At 41.0% G+C, this 20,804-nt stretch overlaps 1 protein-coding gene across 1 annotated transcript; it reads right to left on the reverse strand.

Moving 5' to 3' along the window:
• Positions 1–1,127: 1,127 nt before the first annotated feature.
• rnf11b (ring finger protein 11b) lies at positions 1,128–20,488 on the reverse strand. Its single transcript, XM_073476397.1, has 3 exons — positions 19,931–20,488; positions 5,720–5,889; positions 1,128–4,723 (listed from the first exon to the last, which is right to left on the reverse strand). Exons 1-3 carry the CDS (start codon positions 20,051–20,053, stop codon positions 4,552–4,554), a joined length of 465 nt encoding a protein of 154 aa, XP_073332498.1. The 5' UTR covers positions 20,054–20,488; the 3' UTR covers positions 1,128–4,551.
• Between the last annotated feature and the right edge of the window lie 316 nt (positions 20,489–20,804).

Below are 20,804 nucleotides of genomic sequence, written 5' to 3' on the forward strand. Positions count from 1 at the left end.
GGTCACATTAGGCTCCATGGAAGCTTTTTAAAAATATATATGTAAAATAAATTATTATCGTGTCATTTACTGACGCTCCCTAAGCAGTGTTGCAAAAAATACCTAAAAGTCATACTTAAGTAAAAGTTCAGATATCGTATTAAAATATTACTTTGGTAAAAGTCACCCATACAAATAGTACTTGAGTAAAATTCTTAAAGTATCTGATATTAAACGTAGGCTACATAAGTATCAAAAGTACACATTAAAAGCAAATTATGCAAATATTTACATATATGTTGTGAAGGTTTCTTTAGGTCGACCGATTTCTTTTAATCTGATCGTTGATGCGAAGAAAAAAATCATAATCTATAAATGTGTTACTTTGGCTCTGATGCAGCATGCGCTCTGCAAAGTAACTAGTGGCAAAACATGGAAATACTCCAATAAAATATGAGTACCTCAAAATTGTATTTAAATGCAGTATTTGAGTAAATGTATTTAGTTACATTCCATCCCTCTGCAATTAATAGGAAGCGAGGACAGGGATGCGCTCAACGTCCTCCTGATCCTGTCCAGTCAGAGATATTAAAGGCCTCCATGTCAAATTATAGATAAAATCAGAATATATGTATGTATATCTATGTGTCGAATATCCAACTGAAAACTAACTTCACCACGTTATTTTATTTTCTAAGGAGTTTTTTGCAATTTTGAAATATGTCAAACCAGACATAAATGTGTTTTGTTGTTAAAAAATGCCTTTAGGCTATCGTTATGGAGCTTCTATAAATATGATGACCTGTGAAAAATCCAGTGCTCATACACATTATGAGCTCTTGGGCACATTTAAGGAAGAGCAGAAGGAAAATGGTAATGGATATTTATTATATTTAATTCATCTGATGCCATATTCTGGATAACAACATCAAGGATGTCCTACCACTTATCTGAAGTTAAAGTGACAGCCCTTAAATATCAGTTTTGGATGTAATATCTAAGATTACATTATCATCTACATGATGTATTTTCAGAGTGCTGAAGTCCTGTCGGTTGTAAGCCATGTCTATTTCCGAAATAAGACAGCCCAAAACTACATCCTTCCCTTTCTAGTGTGCACACAGGAAATAAATCACACCCACTGGCAGTTATGTTCTGTTGCAATGTCTATTTATTATTTGCCCATAGTACATAGCATATGCATATTTATACTTACAAACAAGGAAAGGTCTAACAAGCATCCAGACACATACATACAACACACATACCCCATTCACATATGAGCAAACCTTGATGTTCAATCCTGAACTGAAAGCAGAAAGTCCACCCCAAAGCAGCATTCACTTCCTCACTCCTGTGAGTCTGAACATTTTCAATAAATAAGTCTCTGCCAGGATTCAAAGAGAGACCCAGAGAGAGCTCTATCTGGCCTGTGATGAAGTAAGGGTTTGTGCAGCTGTTTCATTGTTAGTGAATGTCAGACCATCAGCCATGACACCCATGAGTCATTTTCCTGGGATGTGAGCACATTTAAAACCAGAAGTGTCAGCACAATGTTAGCCGCCCACAAACTGCCACACTGATCAATGTTTACATAGCTTTGTGGATTCCATTCTTTATAACTAAACTCTTCTGAGGAATCTTGGCAGATACAAACACACATACACAACGGTTGGTTTAACATTTTTTAACCAGTCCCCACCCGACCTTAATTGGCTCCAGACTGAGATCAAAACTCTGCAAAAAATGCTTTTGTGTCCAAACCTGCCCCCCTGCTGGAGAGTGCTGATTTTAGCGGTGGGAGAGTGGCTGTGCAGTCGTCCAGGACTTCTTGGGAAGAGAGCCAGTTGATGTGAGTGAAATCCAAACACCACACTACACTGATAATTCATTTATTAGCTTTGTGATAATGCTCTTGACAAACCTTTTGTATTCTTCATGACATGACATGTACAATGACGGCTCAGCAGCAGCACTGTCTGCGTATAATCAACCCATCTTCTTGTTACTTGTCATCGACTGGACTCTGCTTCACATTTTTAGCAGCTGATACCAACCCTCGCTCATGTGTAACCTAAGGCCATGAGGCTCCACCTTGCTGATGGAGGACAATGTACAACATAAAGAGTTACGGCGATTAAAGCACTGTGCAAAGACTAAGGTGCTGACACCCTCCCCACCCCCCCCAACCTTTCTCAAACACACACATACACACACACAGAAAAGGCTATAAAGCCTAATACAAACATACATACAGGTATACACACAGATCAATAAAAGGCATGTTTTCAAACTGTGTCGGATCTGTATCATGCCCGCTTTATATGCAGGGGGAGCTTAAATGATTTATAATTTCCTGCATAATTCAAAGTGTTACCGACTCACCTACAGGCCAAAGTTAGCAGGGAGGCGGAAAAGATAACAGTTGTATTTCTTTGTGCTTTAATAGTAAACAGGGTTACGTGGGTGACTGTGGTGAGGAGATTGTTTGGATTGAGGCCTCAACTTGATGTCAGGAAAATAAAAAGGCCGACTGATATAATGCTTGGCTGCTATTATTGGCCGATCACAGATACATCAATATCGTGTATATGTTGTCCCATGTAAAAACTTTTTCTTTCTTTTTACAGAACATAACACAAGAAAAGATGCTCTGGGTAATTTATAATCATTAAATTCCCATCAATGTTTACTGTTTCAGAACTCTCATTTTGGACAATAAAGTTTGTTGTTAAACTATTAAATATCCTTACTACATTACGTACGCATCTTTGTCACAAGTGTTTGATAATCACATTTGAGGGATCATTGCAAAACATGTGTTCCTGTATATATTCTGTGTAAAAAAGAATTTCAGCCAATATATCAATATCAGAATCTTTTTACTCCCCAATATCGGTATCAGCCCCAAAAATTCAGTATCGGTCGGCCTCTAATAAAAATGGATAGAAAGATAGGCTTTCTAATCTGAGGACACGCAAGTCAGAAACAGCTGATTCTGACTACATCGGGTAAATAAGCCTCCTTAGTCATAATCACTTCCAGACAACTCATAAACAGATTCATTCTCCACCTCCAGTGTCCTCTTGATGCTGGCACCTGCCAATGTTAACAGCTTTAACTGCGATATTTGCTTAAGATCCTGTTTTGCCATAAAACAGGATGCTGAATGAAGTGACTGTTGCAAGTGCATAAATATGTAAAGTATGACTTTATAATGCAAAAACATTAATGAGCCCAGCTTTGTGCATGTTGTTTTTGTTTCTGTCCTTGACTTGGACAATAACAGGGACGCCAAACTTGAGATTAATTCAGTAGTTTGGTTAATGTCACCGGTAATAAATTATATTCCACTCCTGTTCCACAGAGACAGCGGCTTTCATTACACATCACTGCAATGGTAATGAGAATGTAGATAACGCAGATCACATACTATTACTGAATGCATATGGTCAACTCTTGTCACAAGTCTGATTAATAAGTGCAAATGTCTCTGATTTGTATCAATGGTTTGTCAACTGATCTTGTGCTTGAGCCAATAATCCTAGACCTCACTGTCATGAGGCTTGACAGCAACAGTCTACCAGCAATCCATCACATTAGTGACTTAAGCACTCACTGTATTTCCATTTGCCACATTTGTGTTATTGGTTAACACTGGTTGGACCGAGCCCTTGTACTGACTGACAAAATAAACATAGAACAGATTTCACGAAGCCACTGGACAATCAATCGATCCACCGACCAAACTAATTTTTTCTCCTAAAAGATCTGTACAGACAGACAGCTGGAGGCCAAGTGCAGGCCTGTGGTGTGTCTGCAGAATACATCTGATGTTCGCAGTCATGAGTCCGATGTCCATCTTTAGCCGTCTTTATATCACATCATCTGCACGTGTGGCGGTTTTTGCAGCAGATGTGACTGTCTGTGTGGAGACACATCAAAGCAGCAGACACACCATCTGAAGGGCGTTTCTTTCCCTTTGTCTTGCAGTATGACATTATAGTAATTAGGCTTCAGCAGTCCAACAAACACAGTCTGCAGCCTAATGACGGTGGTCACGTGTCCATCCTCCTGCATTCTGTCGCCGTTCATTTCAATGACAGCGATTAAATAAACAAAGTGTGTGTATAAGCGTGTATAAAAGCGGATCTTGGAAAGGTTTCTTAATCATACCAGTTAACCGTCATCCATTCCCCTTGACTTCCCTTTACGCTTGTATCCTCTCATCTGTATCCTCCTTTCCTCAATGCGGCTCCTTCCTGCTCGTCCTTAACACCAACACTGTGTTCATTCCTCCAATCCTGTCCAGCAGGCCAAATGAGGAACTTGTGTAGCACGCACATACACACATATAAGCTCACTCACACTCACACTCACACACACACACACACACACACACACACACACACACACACAGAGTTACATCGTCACGGCTTTGTATCACCCCTTTACTACTCCAGGATACAGGTTAGAAAGATGGAAGTTGTGTGCATATTGCGTGTGTTTGTGTGAGTGTGTGTGTGTGTTCAGTCTGGTCCACAGGTGTCTGTGGGCATGTGTGTTTGTATGTCAGTTGGTCTCGTAGGAGGAAAGCAGCGCGGCGTCCACAGGCTCCATGCAGGAGGGGCAGGTGAAGGATCTCATCAGCCAGTCGTCTATACAGTCCATGTGGTAGATGTGCATGCAGGGCAGGAACCGGATCGGGTCGCCATACACAAAGTCCATCATACAGATGACACACCTGTGAAGGTGAACACAGACACTCACTATCTCCATCAACTTAATACCAAACTTTGTTCTTAGAATGGATATAGACAGTCTGAAAAAGCAGAAAATGTTGGACGTTACATTTAAAGTACAAACATGATTTTCTAGTGTCTACATAGACTTAAAGCAGAATTATGTAACTATTGGTGCTTTTCCATACTCGTGTGCTGGCTCGACTTGGCTCAGTTAGCACGTCAGCCCAGCGTGGCAGGGATTTACATTTCCACTACAACAGGGCTACCTGCTTGAAGGTGTGTCTGACAAATGATGCCCTTGTCTTGTGTAGTTGTCAAAGAAGCAGCTGTAAATACTCTTCCTCCCCACATTACTATCAAAGAACAGCCGCTAACAAAGCTCGATTAATTTGGGGAACCACGCGTTTAATTTCCTATAAATTGGCCCTACTCCGAAGAAGGTCCATCCTGGGCACGGCCCTGGCCAAAAGGTGCCAGTGGAAAAACCCCTTTTTTTTTATCCCAAAAAGAAACTGAAAAGGGTGAATGGTGCCTTTGTTGTTCCCACTCTGTGCCCTGAACACCTGTGAGTGCACTATGTAACTTGTGTAAGCGGGTAAAATCTCCCACAAGAGGTGAGTAATGCTTTGAAGCACAACGTCACACTCTACTGACTATGTTGGTGAAACTGGATTATATTTCATGAAGAAACTGTTTTCTGGTTATTGGTCTAATATCCTCCAGCTGCTCTGCCTCAACTATCAGTGATTTACTGAGTTTCCTGTCGGACAGATAGCCTTACTTGTTGCCAAATTAACTACTAACTGCTGCTAACTTCAGCTGGCGAGCTCAGAAACTATGTCATCGATTTCATTTTCATCCTGCTTTCAGACAGTGTATTTAGAGAATTCTAGTTAAAGTATTTTTACTATGAACAACTTTCTTATATCCAGAATACTGCTCTAAAAAAAGATAACCTTCACTGCAGGGTCTGACCACCCAGAGTTTCTACTCACTCTCTGATCTTCTTCTCAGAGCCATCCCGCCCTGGGTCGTACACGCCCTTCGGGAGGTGCTGGATGAGTCCGATGCGCTGGGCAATGCGGATCTGCTCCTCCTCTGTCAGCTGAGTGGCCAGTCGGGCTTGGCTGGGTGTCGGGTGGTAGACAGGCACATGGATCTGCTCCTGAAGGACACAGAGGAGACGACATTAAAAAAAATGTCTTGTGAATTTAGCCTGTAACATAAAATTAGTATGTAGGTGTTTACACAGAAATACTCCTAACTTACAATTACTGCCTTGTGGTTATATGCCTCCACGCAGCAGCTTAGTTACAGTATACATAGGTTGGCCCCCCAGATTAGCATGACCAATTCGAACAATTGTGAAACATAGTCACTATCTCCCCTTCTGTTCCTAAGCTACTGACCTTTTTATTTTATTTTCATTTAACCTTTTATACATTTTACCAGGAAAATTCCCATTGAGATTGAGACTCTCTTTTACAAGGGAGTCCGTGCCAAGACAGCAGCATAAACATTTTCACATAAAAGAAAAAAGCGACTGACTTAAACCTTGACCTTTGAGCACCAAAATCTAATCAGTTCATCCTTGGCTCCAAGTTCGACATTTCTATCAAATTAGAAGAAATTCCTTCAGGGCATTCCTGAGATATTGCATTCACATGAATGGGATGGAAGAACAATCCGACCATGGCTATGGCCGACACGGAGTTATAAAAAAAGAGCTGGTTGGAGGTTGGATGTCTGGTTTGTGGCAAAAAGGGCAAGAGGACTTTGAAGATACACTGCAGACTAGTATTCTTGTTGCCTGAGACCGGCTTAGTGAATCCCTCTCCAATCTAAATTCTACCATTGTGAGATATGTTGACAAAAGCAGAAGTTATTGTTATTGTTATCACTTTCAGTGGAAGTGAAGCTGGGTCTAGTAGCTTATGAATCATTAATTTGACGAGGGCCCAAACATGTTCAATGAAGTGGGTCATAAGCATTTATTTGAACACTGTGATGGATTAATCAGCACCCGTCAATATAATACTGGTAAGCATTAGTATGTAATTCCCTCACTACATAATGAAAGCACTCATAATTTAGCACACATTCTTTGTTTTAATGTTATCATCCCTCTCATACAGAAGACCCAGAGGACTGAAACACTCACACTAACTATTGTCAATAACTGATGTAATCAATGATTCATTTCAAGCCAACAGTATTTCTATGTGAATGTTGTGGGATTATGATCACAGTCAGTAGGTGGTAGTGTTTCCCTAAGTCTTGTCCAAACAGCCGCTGCAGCAGAGAGCTGCTGTACTTTCATTGTTGGTGTCATACAGGCCTGATTTATGAAACAGGATTAATTAAATTATTTCACTTGACTTTGATTCAAGTATTTTAAGTGTAATGAAAGAATTTCGTTGAAAACATTCAGAGAGAGCCAGGCTCCTGGGAGTGAACCATCAACTACTGTAACTATGAAGTCACTACAGACTCATAGCAGGAAACAAGTAGTCTTTCAACTTTCCTCTTCAATTTAAATGATCCAGCCATAACTCCACATGGAAAGTTGATGGTCTCCTGCAGCAGACTTTGAAGCAGCAAAAACCTCTGTGTCTCTCTACACTTTGTTCGACAGGAATGAACCAACTGAAACTGGCTGTGTAAAGTGGCATGTCGGGGATCTCCATTATGTCTGTAAGTGATGTTTACATATTGGTGCACAAAACCACATAAGTCGAAGTTAGAGTGTAGTGAAAGTATGTAGGTTTCCATATTAGATCATACTGAGAATGAACAGAAAGAGTAATAATATTACCACAGCTCAAATCCATACTGTATATTACACTTGAAGTATTTACCCTTAGATATTTTCTCTAAAACAATGACTCGTTGGCCATGTGTATGCCTAAAACTTTACCATTCTTAAACAATTGCACAAACAGAAAAACTGAAATATAACAAACATAAAAAGAAAACTGATATAATAAAAACAGAGCTGAAACATTTAGGTGGAGATCAAGAAAATGATGAACAGCAAGAGCATCAAAGCAGAGCCAGCGTGCTTTCATTTCCTGCAAGAACAGGATGATCAAGTTTTCCAAGAAATGGCTGTGATAAGACAGATCGATCGACTTACTGTTGTCTGTTCTGATCATCTGTTCACATACAATAGCAAGAAGATTACATACATTTGGAGGACACTGAGTATGCATCCATTTCTCTCCTCTGTCTTGTGTAATACCACCGTCTCTAAGTATCTTTAACTTTCTATTCACTGTACTCTCTCACTTTGCGGTCTATGACTTCCTCCCTCTGTCCTGGTGCATTCTCGCACCAATTACGATCTCTTGTGGTGTGACTACCAGTTCCTCCTCTCCCTCACTGAGCACATACTTTCAGCCCACTTCCTCCTACACAAGCCTGTCCTTCATGTCAGGCAACTGTAAGGATCCAACAGCCAGGTCATGGATTAGGCTAAGTCCACTCTAATGCCATTAAGTGAGCTCCTTCATTAACCACCTGTATATCCACACTCCAGAGATAACCTTTTGACACAAAGCACCAAGCACTTGAATGACTGCAGCTGGAGATCAGACAGGCCATAGCAGTATAGCAACACATCTGTACCCTCTAATAAACACTATGTTTACTAACCGCCATTATTGATGTACCTGCACAAAAATGCAGCTAAAATAATGACTAAAGCTTTGTGTCGTCGTGAGGTAGGCACAATTCTCAAGTCACCCTCCATTTTCCGTCTTTCTTTATAGCTGAACAGTGGTAGGCAGGGTTTAAAATTTAATTTAAAAAAAGGTCCAGTGTGTAGGATTAAGGCTATATAATTTTCATAATTATCTTTTTCATAAGTGAGTCATCACCTGAACAAAACTGCTGTTCTACAGAGGGAGAGGGTCTGCCATGTTGCCACAAACCAAACACTGGCTCTATTGAGGACCTCTCCATGTTGTGTGTTTTTAGCAGCCTCCGTAGAGGAAATTTAATTTTATTTAAAAGTTCAATTTCAGCCGTGAGCGCTCAATTACTTATCATGAGAAGCACCTCTGTTGTAGTTGTATGTGTTGTAAGCTTTCCAAAGCCTGAAAAAAGAACCCTGATGATGTCAATAACCAGACATGATATGTCTAATAAAAGACGCTATTGAGATGCAGGTTGCATTGCAGGAAATGGATGATCCAGTGTATTTGGAGCTTGTCCCATTCTAGGGTCGAAGAGTCAAGATATCTCTGCATCTGCTGCTTCAATTTGGACCAGCTATTCAGGGAATATGCGACTGAATTGCCGACCAAAGGCAGATCCCTGCCATTGTTTTGAACAAAGAGTCTGGGTCAGGGTCATCTGGTAATTAAGTTTACCCTGGAACAACTTTCCTGCAACTTATCCCACAACCTGGCCAGTCAAATACAGTGCACACTCCTGGTGAATTACTTTGTGTAATGAGCACAGACTATTTCTATTGATTAGCTTGCAATTAGGGCTGCACAATTAATTCAAATATTAACAAAATTGCAACATGGCCAAGGGCAATAGTGGTAGTGGTAGTGGTAGCTCACTGGTACGGACATGTAGCGTCGACGCTTTTAAACCCGGCACAGGGATGTTCTGGACACTTGTCCGACAGGGCCCCACACACATCAATCATCATTACCTGTCACGATGTTTCCTCATGGATTTCATCATATGCCAATTCAGTAGATATGGCCCGACTCTAGTAGGCTTTTAATCAAAGCTTAATTGCTTAGCCCTCTTGGATCATCTTATGTCTCCTTTCTGCAGTTGTTTCACTTTGTTGTGGTTTTACAGTCCAAATATATGTGATATAAATATGACTACATCATCTCCCCTCATTGATGAAATTAGAGGAGACAACACAAGCATATGTATGAGTATGAAGAGCAGTGTTCAAGTTAAATATGCTGTAAATAGTGAGAGCCTCAAAGATATAATAATTATATCATTATCGTGATATGAGGCTATATATCATCTTAGAGTTTGGATATTGTTCTATTATGATATGGCACAAGTTTGGTTCCTGGTTTTAAAGGCTGCATTACAGTACAGTGATGTCATTATCTGAACCTACTACTGCTCTACTTGTTCTAATCCTTGCCTTTAACCATGTAGTCATCATATCCACATTACGGATGATTATTTATCAAAAATCTTATTGTGTTAATATTTTGTAATATTTCATCCCTAAAATAGGCAGTAACAAAATACTGGAATATGTGATTAAGATTAAGAAGTGCTTTTAAGGAGATTTCAAAATATTGCAAAATATTGCAATATTATTTTAGGGCCATATCACACAGCTCTACATAACAACACATTATTGTAACTTTAGCAAGCATGATGGGCACAAAACACTTTTAAAAACTTAAAACATATTCTCATTTTAATTCTTGAAAAGAAAAACAGAAAGAGATGTCTGTGCTACATAGCAGTCAGCCTCTCAGCAACACAGCATTTTAAGCTATGAGTCAGCATAACTTCAGTAGATGAGGCTGTCTGCTGCTCCTCTGACAGCCTCTCCTTTCGCTCATCTCAAAAACAGACAGCAGCAGGAATAAAAGCTATGGACAGGGGCGGGCCTCACAGGGGGGCAGCAGCTGTGCTCTGTGTGAGTGTTTAACTGTGCAGTGGTCAGCAGTGTAATTGTTGTCATATGCCTTGCCCTTCCTTCATACATAGCGTGTCAGCTGGGCTGTGACAACTGTTCATTGTGTGACCTCAGGTTGACCAGAAGGACAACGGTCATAGAGATGGAGAGGGAGACAGAGGGAGTAGGCGAGGTGAAAGAGGGACTGGGGGGGAGGTGGCAAAGTGCAGAGCCTGGTTTTCTCTGCCAAGCACGCTGCAGGCTGCCGAAACTGTCCGCCTGCCAGGTCCAGACTGCTAATGGTGTGCGGGAAGGAAGGTGAAGAATGTAGGACAAATGAGAGCAGACGCCATACCTGCCAACTTTAGGCTGTGAATAGTCCGCCATATAACCCTATACCATAATTTTATAAATTGATATTAATATATAGATATATTAAATTCATATGTTTTTCAAGCATTTAAAAGTCAGCATCTACATTTTACATCATGAAAATGATCTTTAATTGCAAACACTGTGAGGGAGTGTGCGTGTTGAGGAGCCATCATTGCCAGGTAGACCTTCTATAAGAAGAGGAAGGATAAAATGACTCCAGTCTGCAGATTGGAAGAAAGAGAACAAACAAGTGGGGCAGGAGGTGAATGTCAATGAGGAGGAAAGTCTCACACCGAGTTGAGTGAAGTTTCGGACATGTTTCGTCCATTAACAGCAGCAAACTGAGTGAGGCTGAGGGCTTGAGCGACCGCAGGGATGGGATTCTGCACGCACGTTCACTTCTGCTTCTGGGTTGGGTCGCCAGGTGCAACGACACACACACACTTTTATCACTATAAAATTGTAAGATTAATGGGAGAATTTACCAATCAGGAAAAAAGTGGGAGAAGGGAAGACTCTCACGAAAATCGGGATAGTTGGCAGGTATGGCAGACGCACAGACTTAAAGCAAAAGAAGGTATAGAGGGAAGAGGAGGTAACACACACGATACAGATAGTTTGATAGTAGAACCACGCACGCCCCTTTCACTTGCAATATCACCAGTTAAATTATCCAGGCAAGGCTCTGGTTTTTGGAATTCACAGACTGATTTCCTGTATTGATATAATTAACAATGTCACCACATTAAATGATTGATCCAGTCAGATTTGGCAACTTTTTCTACTCGCTGGAGAGCAATAACATGTTGGAAAATAACAACAGCTGCACAGTGCCAAATATACGCATGGCTGCCTAACTGAATCTTTCTTGACAGTTAAACAACGGTCTGTGTCTGCCTCACTGTTTGTAATTTTGTAATTCCTTTCGTCATCTTGATGGTTTAGGAACTTGATGCTGTCAAAATTCAAGCTGACCACAGCCTCTGTTCTCTGTGAATGAGTAAACAGTTAACAGCCACTTTTAAAGCCTGCAGATTGTAAGCATGTGAGGCTAAAAGGAACATATTTTGGGTAGAATATCACGAAATGCTTCACAAGTATGCTTTCACAGGGTAAATACAGTGCTTTGAACCAACAGCTTTCCTTATGTCCTTTTCAGAGATAGGGTCACTTTGAACTGTAATAAAAACTGCAAGATGTAACCTCTTGCATGTTTTTGTATTCTGGGAATATTACTGCTTTATTCCCACTCAAGTCATGATGTAACATTTACAAAATTGGTCCTGAGCTGGCAGACTGCCACTGTCAGAAAACAATTTCAAACCATCGCTGCCGGCTGTGCCCACATAATGCCGACATACCAGAGCAGCCAGAGCTTTTGTGAATGTGGGAAAGGGGCTTCAGACAGGCAGCATGATGACTGGGCAAAATTCCTGTTTTGAACACATGCTTCATATACAGCAATACAAAAAATGCATTTGTATTGTCATGGTTCCCTTTATATGGTCCGTTTTGTCTGCAAATCTTCCAAATCTCAATTTTATCAAGAACAGGAAATTTCTACTTGCCAAACGTCATGTTATCTTTTGTGAAACCTAAGCAGCGTCAAGTGCACTTTAGAGGAAGAGACACCAGAAACATGAAGCGTTAGCAGGCTCTGAAATCTTAGCCCTTTGCCTGGGGATGGCAAAGTAACAATATCTTTGAACAAGACCTGCGGACACCTGCAAACAATACAGGCCAGCATGCACTCAGCTGATCACTCCAACATGCACATGCAACAATGGGAGAAGGATGGACATAAGCATCACAGGATGCGTTTGTTGATGCGATAACAGGGCAGGCTGATCGTGTGTTGATAATAGTATGTGTTTATCGCATTACTTCATCAGCCTGGTAAAGCAGGAAGTTGGGGCGTTGAAGTATTAACTGTAGTTAAATAAAAGTTTAGTATAGTTAAAATATTTGATTTATTTACAATCTAAACAACAGCCATAAGTTATGACAGCCTGCAACACTTAGGCATGAGTAAATAATAACATAATGACCAAAACCACTGGGACCCCACTGATTGTATGAGCTAGTGCTGCCAACTGTCTCTGTGAGGGGTCATGGAGAGACAAAAGAGTTAATCGAGTCCTGGTCCTTGTGCAGAGTACTAAGGAACAGCAACCTCTATGCGACTGTGTGTCTGGCAAAGCCCACAGACTGTGTCACTGACCTGCAGCACAATGGCTTGTTTGTCAGCACCGCCTCCATAATGCTTCTGCTACCATATTAGGACTAGACGCATGGTAATCTGTCACAAGGGGCTGCCTTAAAAGGCTAAAAATCAACACCACGTCTGCTTTAAGTGACGTAGTCACACCTGTGGTGAAGTCAGATTCACTTGGGTTGAACTTATCCCCCCGACATGTTACTGATCTGAACACTTGAGGAAGTCCCACTCTTTTCCTGCCTTCTCAGACTGAATTGAAAAACTTGTCCACCACGCATTTCTTTCATGAATTTTATTGAGAAGTAACATTTCTTGTCCCTCACAGACATGCTCTTAATAACCTAGTGAAAGCACTTCACACTTGTAATTCACTTTAAGTTCTGGTTCAGCTCTGGCACCTCATGGAACAACATAGGAAAATCAAATGCCGGTGACGGTCAAAAATTTAATTGAATTATTAAGTATTATTCATCCTTATGACAAAATAACTCAGCAATATATCAACTGATACTGCACACGTAATCTAACACATCAGATGGTTTGTTACACAGAGAAGTGACTGGACCACCTGTCTATCAACATCTATCATGAACTAACTTCAAGCATCAACAGTAGGAGTGCGATGTCACCAGCTCTGTCACATGGTAAATCAAACTCTTGCTGAAGCCACTTGTGAGAGGAGCGAAAACATCTTTTCCATAGAGAAAAGCCTTCATTGATGTTCTTTGCTGTTCTTTCAATAAGGAAATACTCTCCAGCTCTCCAACAGACGCTATAGCAGCATCGACACAGACCTCTTTAAGACCTGCCACTGTGATTGTCAAATGAACAGTCAGTTCTTGCTCTCTTCAACACCTTAACTACCACTGTAGCTGCCAGAAGTTCCTCATAGGAAGCTTATAAATTGTACCGCTGTGGTTCGGACACAACCGATAATCTGAAAGATTAGACAAGATAAGATTCTTGCATGATCTCACAAGTCTGGCTGCCTGGCAAGGTAACTTCATGTCATCCTCACTATAAGGAAACTAACAGTTAAAAACAAGAAAAAGAGGCATATTTTACCGTAATGTTTAGAGTAACTTATATACCCTGTGGTCACTATGTTATATGCTACATGCTGATGTCCATAGGTGTTACCATGGTTACCAAATAATTAAAATATACAGTATGTTTAGCTTATACCGAATGCTTATCGCTTCTGTCACAGCCATAAGACAGATTTAATAGTAGATGAACTTTTGAGTTCATGCTCAGACGCAGACTCAGAGCCTCATTTTCAGGCGGTTCCCTCAAATCTCCTCCGCTCTCCCTCCTCTCCACTATAGATTTGACAGCTAATTACAAACTCTAAAGTAAACTTTTTCTCCCCGTTTCTTCCTCTGACCAAGCTAGCTGAGCCAAAAGCAAACTGCTGACTGCAAGCCCTCTCATCCTGACAGCATTACAGTGGCTTGACAGACACTGTGCTCTTCAATTGTAAGTTTATCTACTACAGTCAAGGGTGTTTACCCCCTACTCTACTGAACCATCTGAAAGGAGACTTGGCCCTTGAGCAGAGCTGCAGGCGCTTGTTTGACATGTTTTAGATCCTTTTTCACCCTCTGGGCCTCATGTTCACACAAAAGTGAAAGAAACAGGCTGAAAACTGAAGCGTATTATTAAGTTCAGCTTCATGCAAACACACAAAAAACAGTGAACCATTTCTTTTAAGTGGGCTAGGTGTCCCAGCCAAGAAGGTCTGACTATAAAGCTAGCTGACAGCAGCATAAAGGCCTTTGTTAAAGCTGAACATGATCATGAAAAACTCCTGTACAACTGCTCCCATCTCTGAGGCTTTCAAGGGAAACAGGGGCATTACAAGCCATACCAGGAGTTGAAATGCCTGCACACACACTCTCTCTCTCTCAAATGCAAACACACAGGGGTGCCTTATCTCTGGTTGCCCAGTCCCACAGCAATGAGTCAGCACTCGTCTCACCAGCTGCTTTCCAAATCACCACACTCAACACACAGCGTGTTAGATGCAACACACACACACACACACGCACACACACACACACACACACAGACAGACAGAGCCTAAAACATTACTGCACCTCCCTCTGCCTTTTAGCCTCCACAATTGATACGAAACAAACATGAGCATAACTCACACACACACTCAGTCACTTTGAAAACATTATGACAAGACATTTAATGGCCCGCTAGCCTAAGTGGTTGGCTCAGAGGGCTGATCTCATCCACTTAGCTTTCAACATCCACCCGTCCATTTATCCTATGTCTACGCGGACCTTATTAATATGGACTGCAATATTCTGATAATAATCTAATTAAGACTGCTGAATCAACAGTGTCAGAAGTCCATATCAATATTATTTCTGCTCAAATTAACTCAAGCTAGGTCACGGCTGACTGAGAATCCAAGGACATACCGTGGTAGCGACTTGTCAATCACAAGGCAGTCTATTTAACTCTACATAGGACCACTTAACACAAAATGATGGTGCTGTATTGAAGAAGACTTGAAACTAGCGATTGAGACCATAAACTCATTAAGAAATTGTTCACTGAGGCGATAGATCATGAGAGAAATCGGGTAATTTTCTCATAAGCTTACATACAATCTGACTTCTTTTTGTAACCACTGGAGCAGCCCCCCGCTCGCCGTTAGAAAGAATGCAGGTTTAAAGCCCTTCTGCATTGGCTTCCCTTTTCAGATCTGGTAGCTCTGTTCGTATTTTATACAGTCCACGTTTCAGACAGTGACTAACACATTAATGAAGAAAAAAAAGACAGCCTTACAATCAGTTAGATACATTTTACGTAGCTGCAACACACCACATTACATATTAAATCTTGGCCAATGACACAGTGTGACAGTATAACATTTATTTTTACGCCTGCTTTAATGGAGGAGCTATGCTATGTAGAAAGAGTGCAAACAGTAAAAGGTGCCTTCCTTTGCGCCTATAGCCACTAAATGCAATAGACAGTTATTGTGAAGGCATAAAAAGTATTTTCCTTCCCCTACTGACTCTCATGTATGATTCAAACATCATGGAAGTGACAAAAAGAATAGCACTAAAAAAAAGGTGTGTAAATCATAAAAATTGTCTAACTAAGAGTAAGGTCAACATCCAGATTGTGGCAGTCTATGTAAAATGTCTATTAACATTTCTGTGAATAGTAGCCCTTGATTTATTTCGACCCATGACTTAAGTTGGCCTTCAGCCTGGCAGATGCCATTCTCGGCATTGCCTCTTTTCGGCCAGGAAATTACTCAAATAGCACCGAAGCAGCCTCTGGCCGGGTGGTGGACAGACTCCAGATGCTGGAATTCACCCTACTCTGATTCATCGCTGACTGTGGATTCCCAGGAAACACAGTCTGATTGGTGTCAATGTGACAGAGAACTTAAGTTTGGCAGACGTCGACAAACCTCAGGGCGAGCATCTGAAGATTGGCATGCAGCTAAACTTTCCATGTGCAAGAAGAACATGGCATCAATGTGTGCAAGCCTCCAGTCAACAGAAATGTTCAGTGACATTCAACATTATGTAATGCACTGTCTCCAACAATTGTTCAACAATGTAATTAGTTCAATGCTTTACACCTGATGTTGATATAATTTCCACCCAGGAATGATTGTTATGGCAAAGTGAGTCGAGGCAAATCCTCTATACCCATTCCCTAAATGCCCTGGGAGCTACCTTAGTGTTGTCTCTTTCAGTTGACAGCTTAAGTTCAGATTACAACAGAAACCAGCCATTATAATATGTTCAGGCCTGAATCATAGTCTACATATAAAATACACAAAAGTTTTAATTTTCACGAAAAATCCTTACCATGTTCAATGAAATAAATTACATCAAGTTATTTCAAATTAAATGAAAGGGGGATTTCAAAAGAAAAATCCCCTTTCGTTTGTCACGAGACAAAAATGATGTACCCATCCCAACTCCCTTTCTGTCTTGTTTTTTGGGCTGTATAAACAATACTGGCTTTCATCCATCTTTGTCTTTCTTCTGAATTCATTTTCTGCAATTTAAGCCCAGCCGAAGCTAATGTTATCTTTGTTTTGGATTTCAATGTTGGGATTTCCGGCATCATGCTTTTCACCATGACTAACAAACCTCACTCTCAGACCTCCAGTGCAGTGAGTAAACTTGCATTTGCACTCAGGCCCGTACTTTGCAGACTTTAAGAAAATGCCAAATTCAATTTCAAATTGAGTATAGCAGAGCCTTTAGTCCCTCTTCTAACACACACAGCACTTCCAAAGTGTGTTAAGCTGAACTGAAAGCGCACAAAAATGTGTGCTGTGTTCAGATGGTGAAGGTGCCGATTACTGTGGTCACCAGGGAGAAAAGAGCTGGCAGGTCTGAAAGAGCCCTTTATAAGTAGGTTTTAACTAGTTAGTTAACCCTCTTGTGAAACTCTGTCGGTACAAACAAACTACGTGGAGACTTTCTCAACACAACTGAAAGATTAGTCAGAGCACTTACATGGAAACTGCGCAATGTGTGTGTGTCATTTTTTACACTAAAGCTCCTCTATCATACCAGAGCCGGCTGCTTTGGCCTAATTACACACTGTTGTATGCCAGACATGACATACTTGTAGCAACCTGGACAAGGATGCATAACAAGGACACCCAGCCCTATTCAGATATTATCTGTGACTGACTCCGATGCAGGCCGCGTGTGACTGACATTCCGCTGATAAGAAATGACAGAGATTATGAATCAAAATTTGTAACCGTCTCGTCTCTTTGGTGCGACCAGGAAGTTTCATGTTTGCATGAACTGACCTAGCCCCGGTTTGTGCCTCTCGAGTATAAGAATACATTTGGGTTGAAAAATATTTTTTAATGGAGCAGATGATTGGAATATTTTTTCATCCAGATGGTTAGAGGAGTCTTTGAGGACGTGTTTTAAAACAACCCTCTGTTTTGTTCAAACATCGCTGGTTAATTATTTTTTAGAGAAACCCCTGTGAGCCTGATGTCTGCTAATACATGAGAGGGACAAATTGGGGAGAGAACTGACCCTTCTCTGATGGTCCAAACTGTGAGTGTTCAAGCAGCAGGACATAGCAAACTAGTATATGATGCCCAGGTGCGCCACAAATAATACAAATTGAAAGATTTAACATACTGACAGACTAGTAATTGGACAAGGCCATCATTTTTTTCACACTATTGTATTTTTGCATCATTCCCATCAAGCATTATCTTATTGGCCTTTCTTATCAACAGAAATGTCTATAGCCTCTATGGGCTGATACCGGTCATGTGCCAATATTACCGTGCATCTCTTACCAGTCTCTCGGAGCATGTGCAGTGAAACTGACCCAACACATAATTACTGTACTTTCCAAAGATCAACAATGCTTTCAATATTATTAGGCTACCCACACTTGTTGTGAGGGAATATGTCACCCAATGGCAACAACATAACTCTGTTATATGTGCATTTTTAATGGGTTTTAAAATTGTTAGTAGCAAATATTCATTGTTGGTTTTTGGTCTTTTAAAGAAACTAGTGCAGTTTCCGTATACAAATATGCTGTTCGTTACAGATCATCTGATAATGTGAGGGGTTTGCAGATTCAGTCTGAAGCCTCCTGAACTGCTCACAGGCTCATCTGGGCCACCCTGATACTATCCAACATGTTTGATATCTTAATAGTTTGAGGTGTTGATGATTACACAAAAAATACGCACCACACTGACTTCACCTAATAATGGTGATGAGTGGCCTATAAAGAACCAAAAAATACCATGGTGCCAACAAATAACTTGTCAACAACGTGCCCAACGGTTAGTAAAAGTATGTTCGATTTCTGGGTCATTTCTTTTATATGGCGTGAAAGTGCCTTAGATCTTGAAAGGGGAAACCAATTATTATTTTTGTGTTGTTCAACATTCATTTTTTACATATATTTTCATATATTTAATAAAATCTAGCATTAAGTTTAAAGATAATCAATGTCAAATATTGCTTTTCGAATGACAGACAACAATAGACAAAGACTGTAACTCTGCTGCAAATGGTTAACAAGAGGATTGTGCACTTGGTTACAGAACGTTGAATCTAAAATATAGAATTAAGTAACCTTCGACAATAAGAGCTCTCATGCCATTCTGACCTGAGATCGCCTTCAGTTTCCCATGCTTTAAAAAAAACACTTATCTTAAATCTACAGATAAGGCTGAGCTTAACCCAGTAACAGGCAAACTCTCTGCCAATGCCTTACATAACGCATACCAGCTGCCTCTCAACATAGAGAAACACACAAGAGAAGGGTTACACCATGAATCATATTTACAGCTACAGCATGACCTGGTCTGTTTGTAGATGATCTAATTCAGGAAATAAGGACAGCAGACAAACAAAGTTGCTGCCCTGGAGGAGGTCAGTGAAAGACGAAGCTGAGAAAGTTATGAGAGTTGCCCTTTAATGGAGAACTGGGGTTGGCTTCAAGTCCATTAAATTACAGTTTATACTGTTAAAGTGAGCTACAGGCCATAATAGACATCTGTGTGTCTTACTTTATCCCCACTTCATATGAGCCAATATTACATGGTTGGGTGTGTTTGATGAAGAAGATCGCAAGAGATATCATTCCACTGAAGGATGAATCATAAAGTGACTTCAGGGAAATGGTAGACAGAGACAGACACAGGAGACCTTCGGATAACAAAGCGGATTAGTGCCAAAGCCACGAAGGGACGGGGTCAGTGGGGTGTGCTGCTGGCCAAGGGTGATGTTGAGGAACTGTAAACAGCTGATCTAGCCTCACATATTTTTAATCTAACACCAGTTTCTTAATGTCTTCTCCTGTCAGAAAAAATAGCAAACTGGGCCAGACCTGCCACACATCGCCATGACATTTAAACTTCAGGTGTTTAATGAATTTGGTTAATCTTATATGACAAAAACACAATGGCACGTAGTCATGGTTTGGTCCATACAACCTGGTCAAAGTTACCTGATAGGGGGGCGGTGGCTCCTGGTCGGGGTCAGCGCCGTCGCCGTAGCTGGCCCGGTCCGACTGAGACTCATGTAGCAGAGAGATATCATCCGAGGTCGGAGATTTCAGACAGTTTCCCATCTCCTTCCTCTTCGGTCAAACTCTCCCCTGTCGCGGCGTCGCTTTACAAACGTTAAACTGTGAGAGTTCACGGGCCACTTTCACACAAAAATGTCAGTGGATGAGAAGGTGGCGAGAGGGCGTTTTTCCATACACAGCTGATGAATCTCCTCTCCCAGACGACGGGAGGGCTGCTCAGCTCAACAACAACAAAACATCTCAGCTAGCAGCTAGCCACACAAAGAGCAAGCCTTGCTAACACCAGCTAGCACTCGCAGGGGAGCATCTACTCGGTTGGCTGGAAATTCACGAATGAAACAACCTTGCAGAGTTTTATATTCGCAGGCACAATCGAGCGAAGAAAATATTAATATCCCTCCTTTAAAATGACAAAGCTAACCGCAGTTTTCCTGACTGAAACCTCCCTGGCTGTCAGGGACTTTCCAGTGTGCAGCTGCCGAATAGCGACAAAAGCTGGTAATGTAGCAACACGAAGCACCGCCCCGTCATAAAATTGGACCAATGAGCTGCCACCCACATCCAGGAAGCGCTTACCCACAGCCAATCAAATTCGTGATCACGTTACCCTCCGCTAAAAACGTAAACACAGAGTTGAAATCGAGAAATTAGTATTTGTTTTTGCAATTTTAGGCCAGCTTTGCTAAGACCAGTATTGTCTTAAAAATATATAATGATCACCCACTCGTTCATGGTTCATTACTGTTCAATTTAAGCCCGCTCCGTATATTTTCAACTGAATATGATGAATACT

The sequence above is a fragment of the Pagrus major genome, chromosome 11, assembly GCF_040436345.1.
Source record: "Pagrus major chromosome 11, Pma_NU_1.0".
Classification (NCBI taxonomy): Eukaryota; Metazoa; Chordata; class Actinopteri; order Spariformes; family Sparidae; genus Pagrus; species Pagrus major.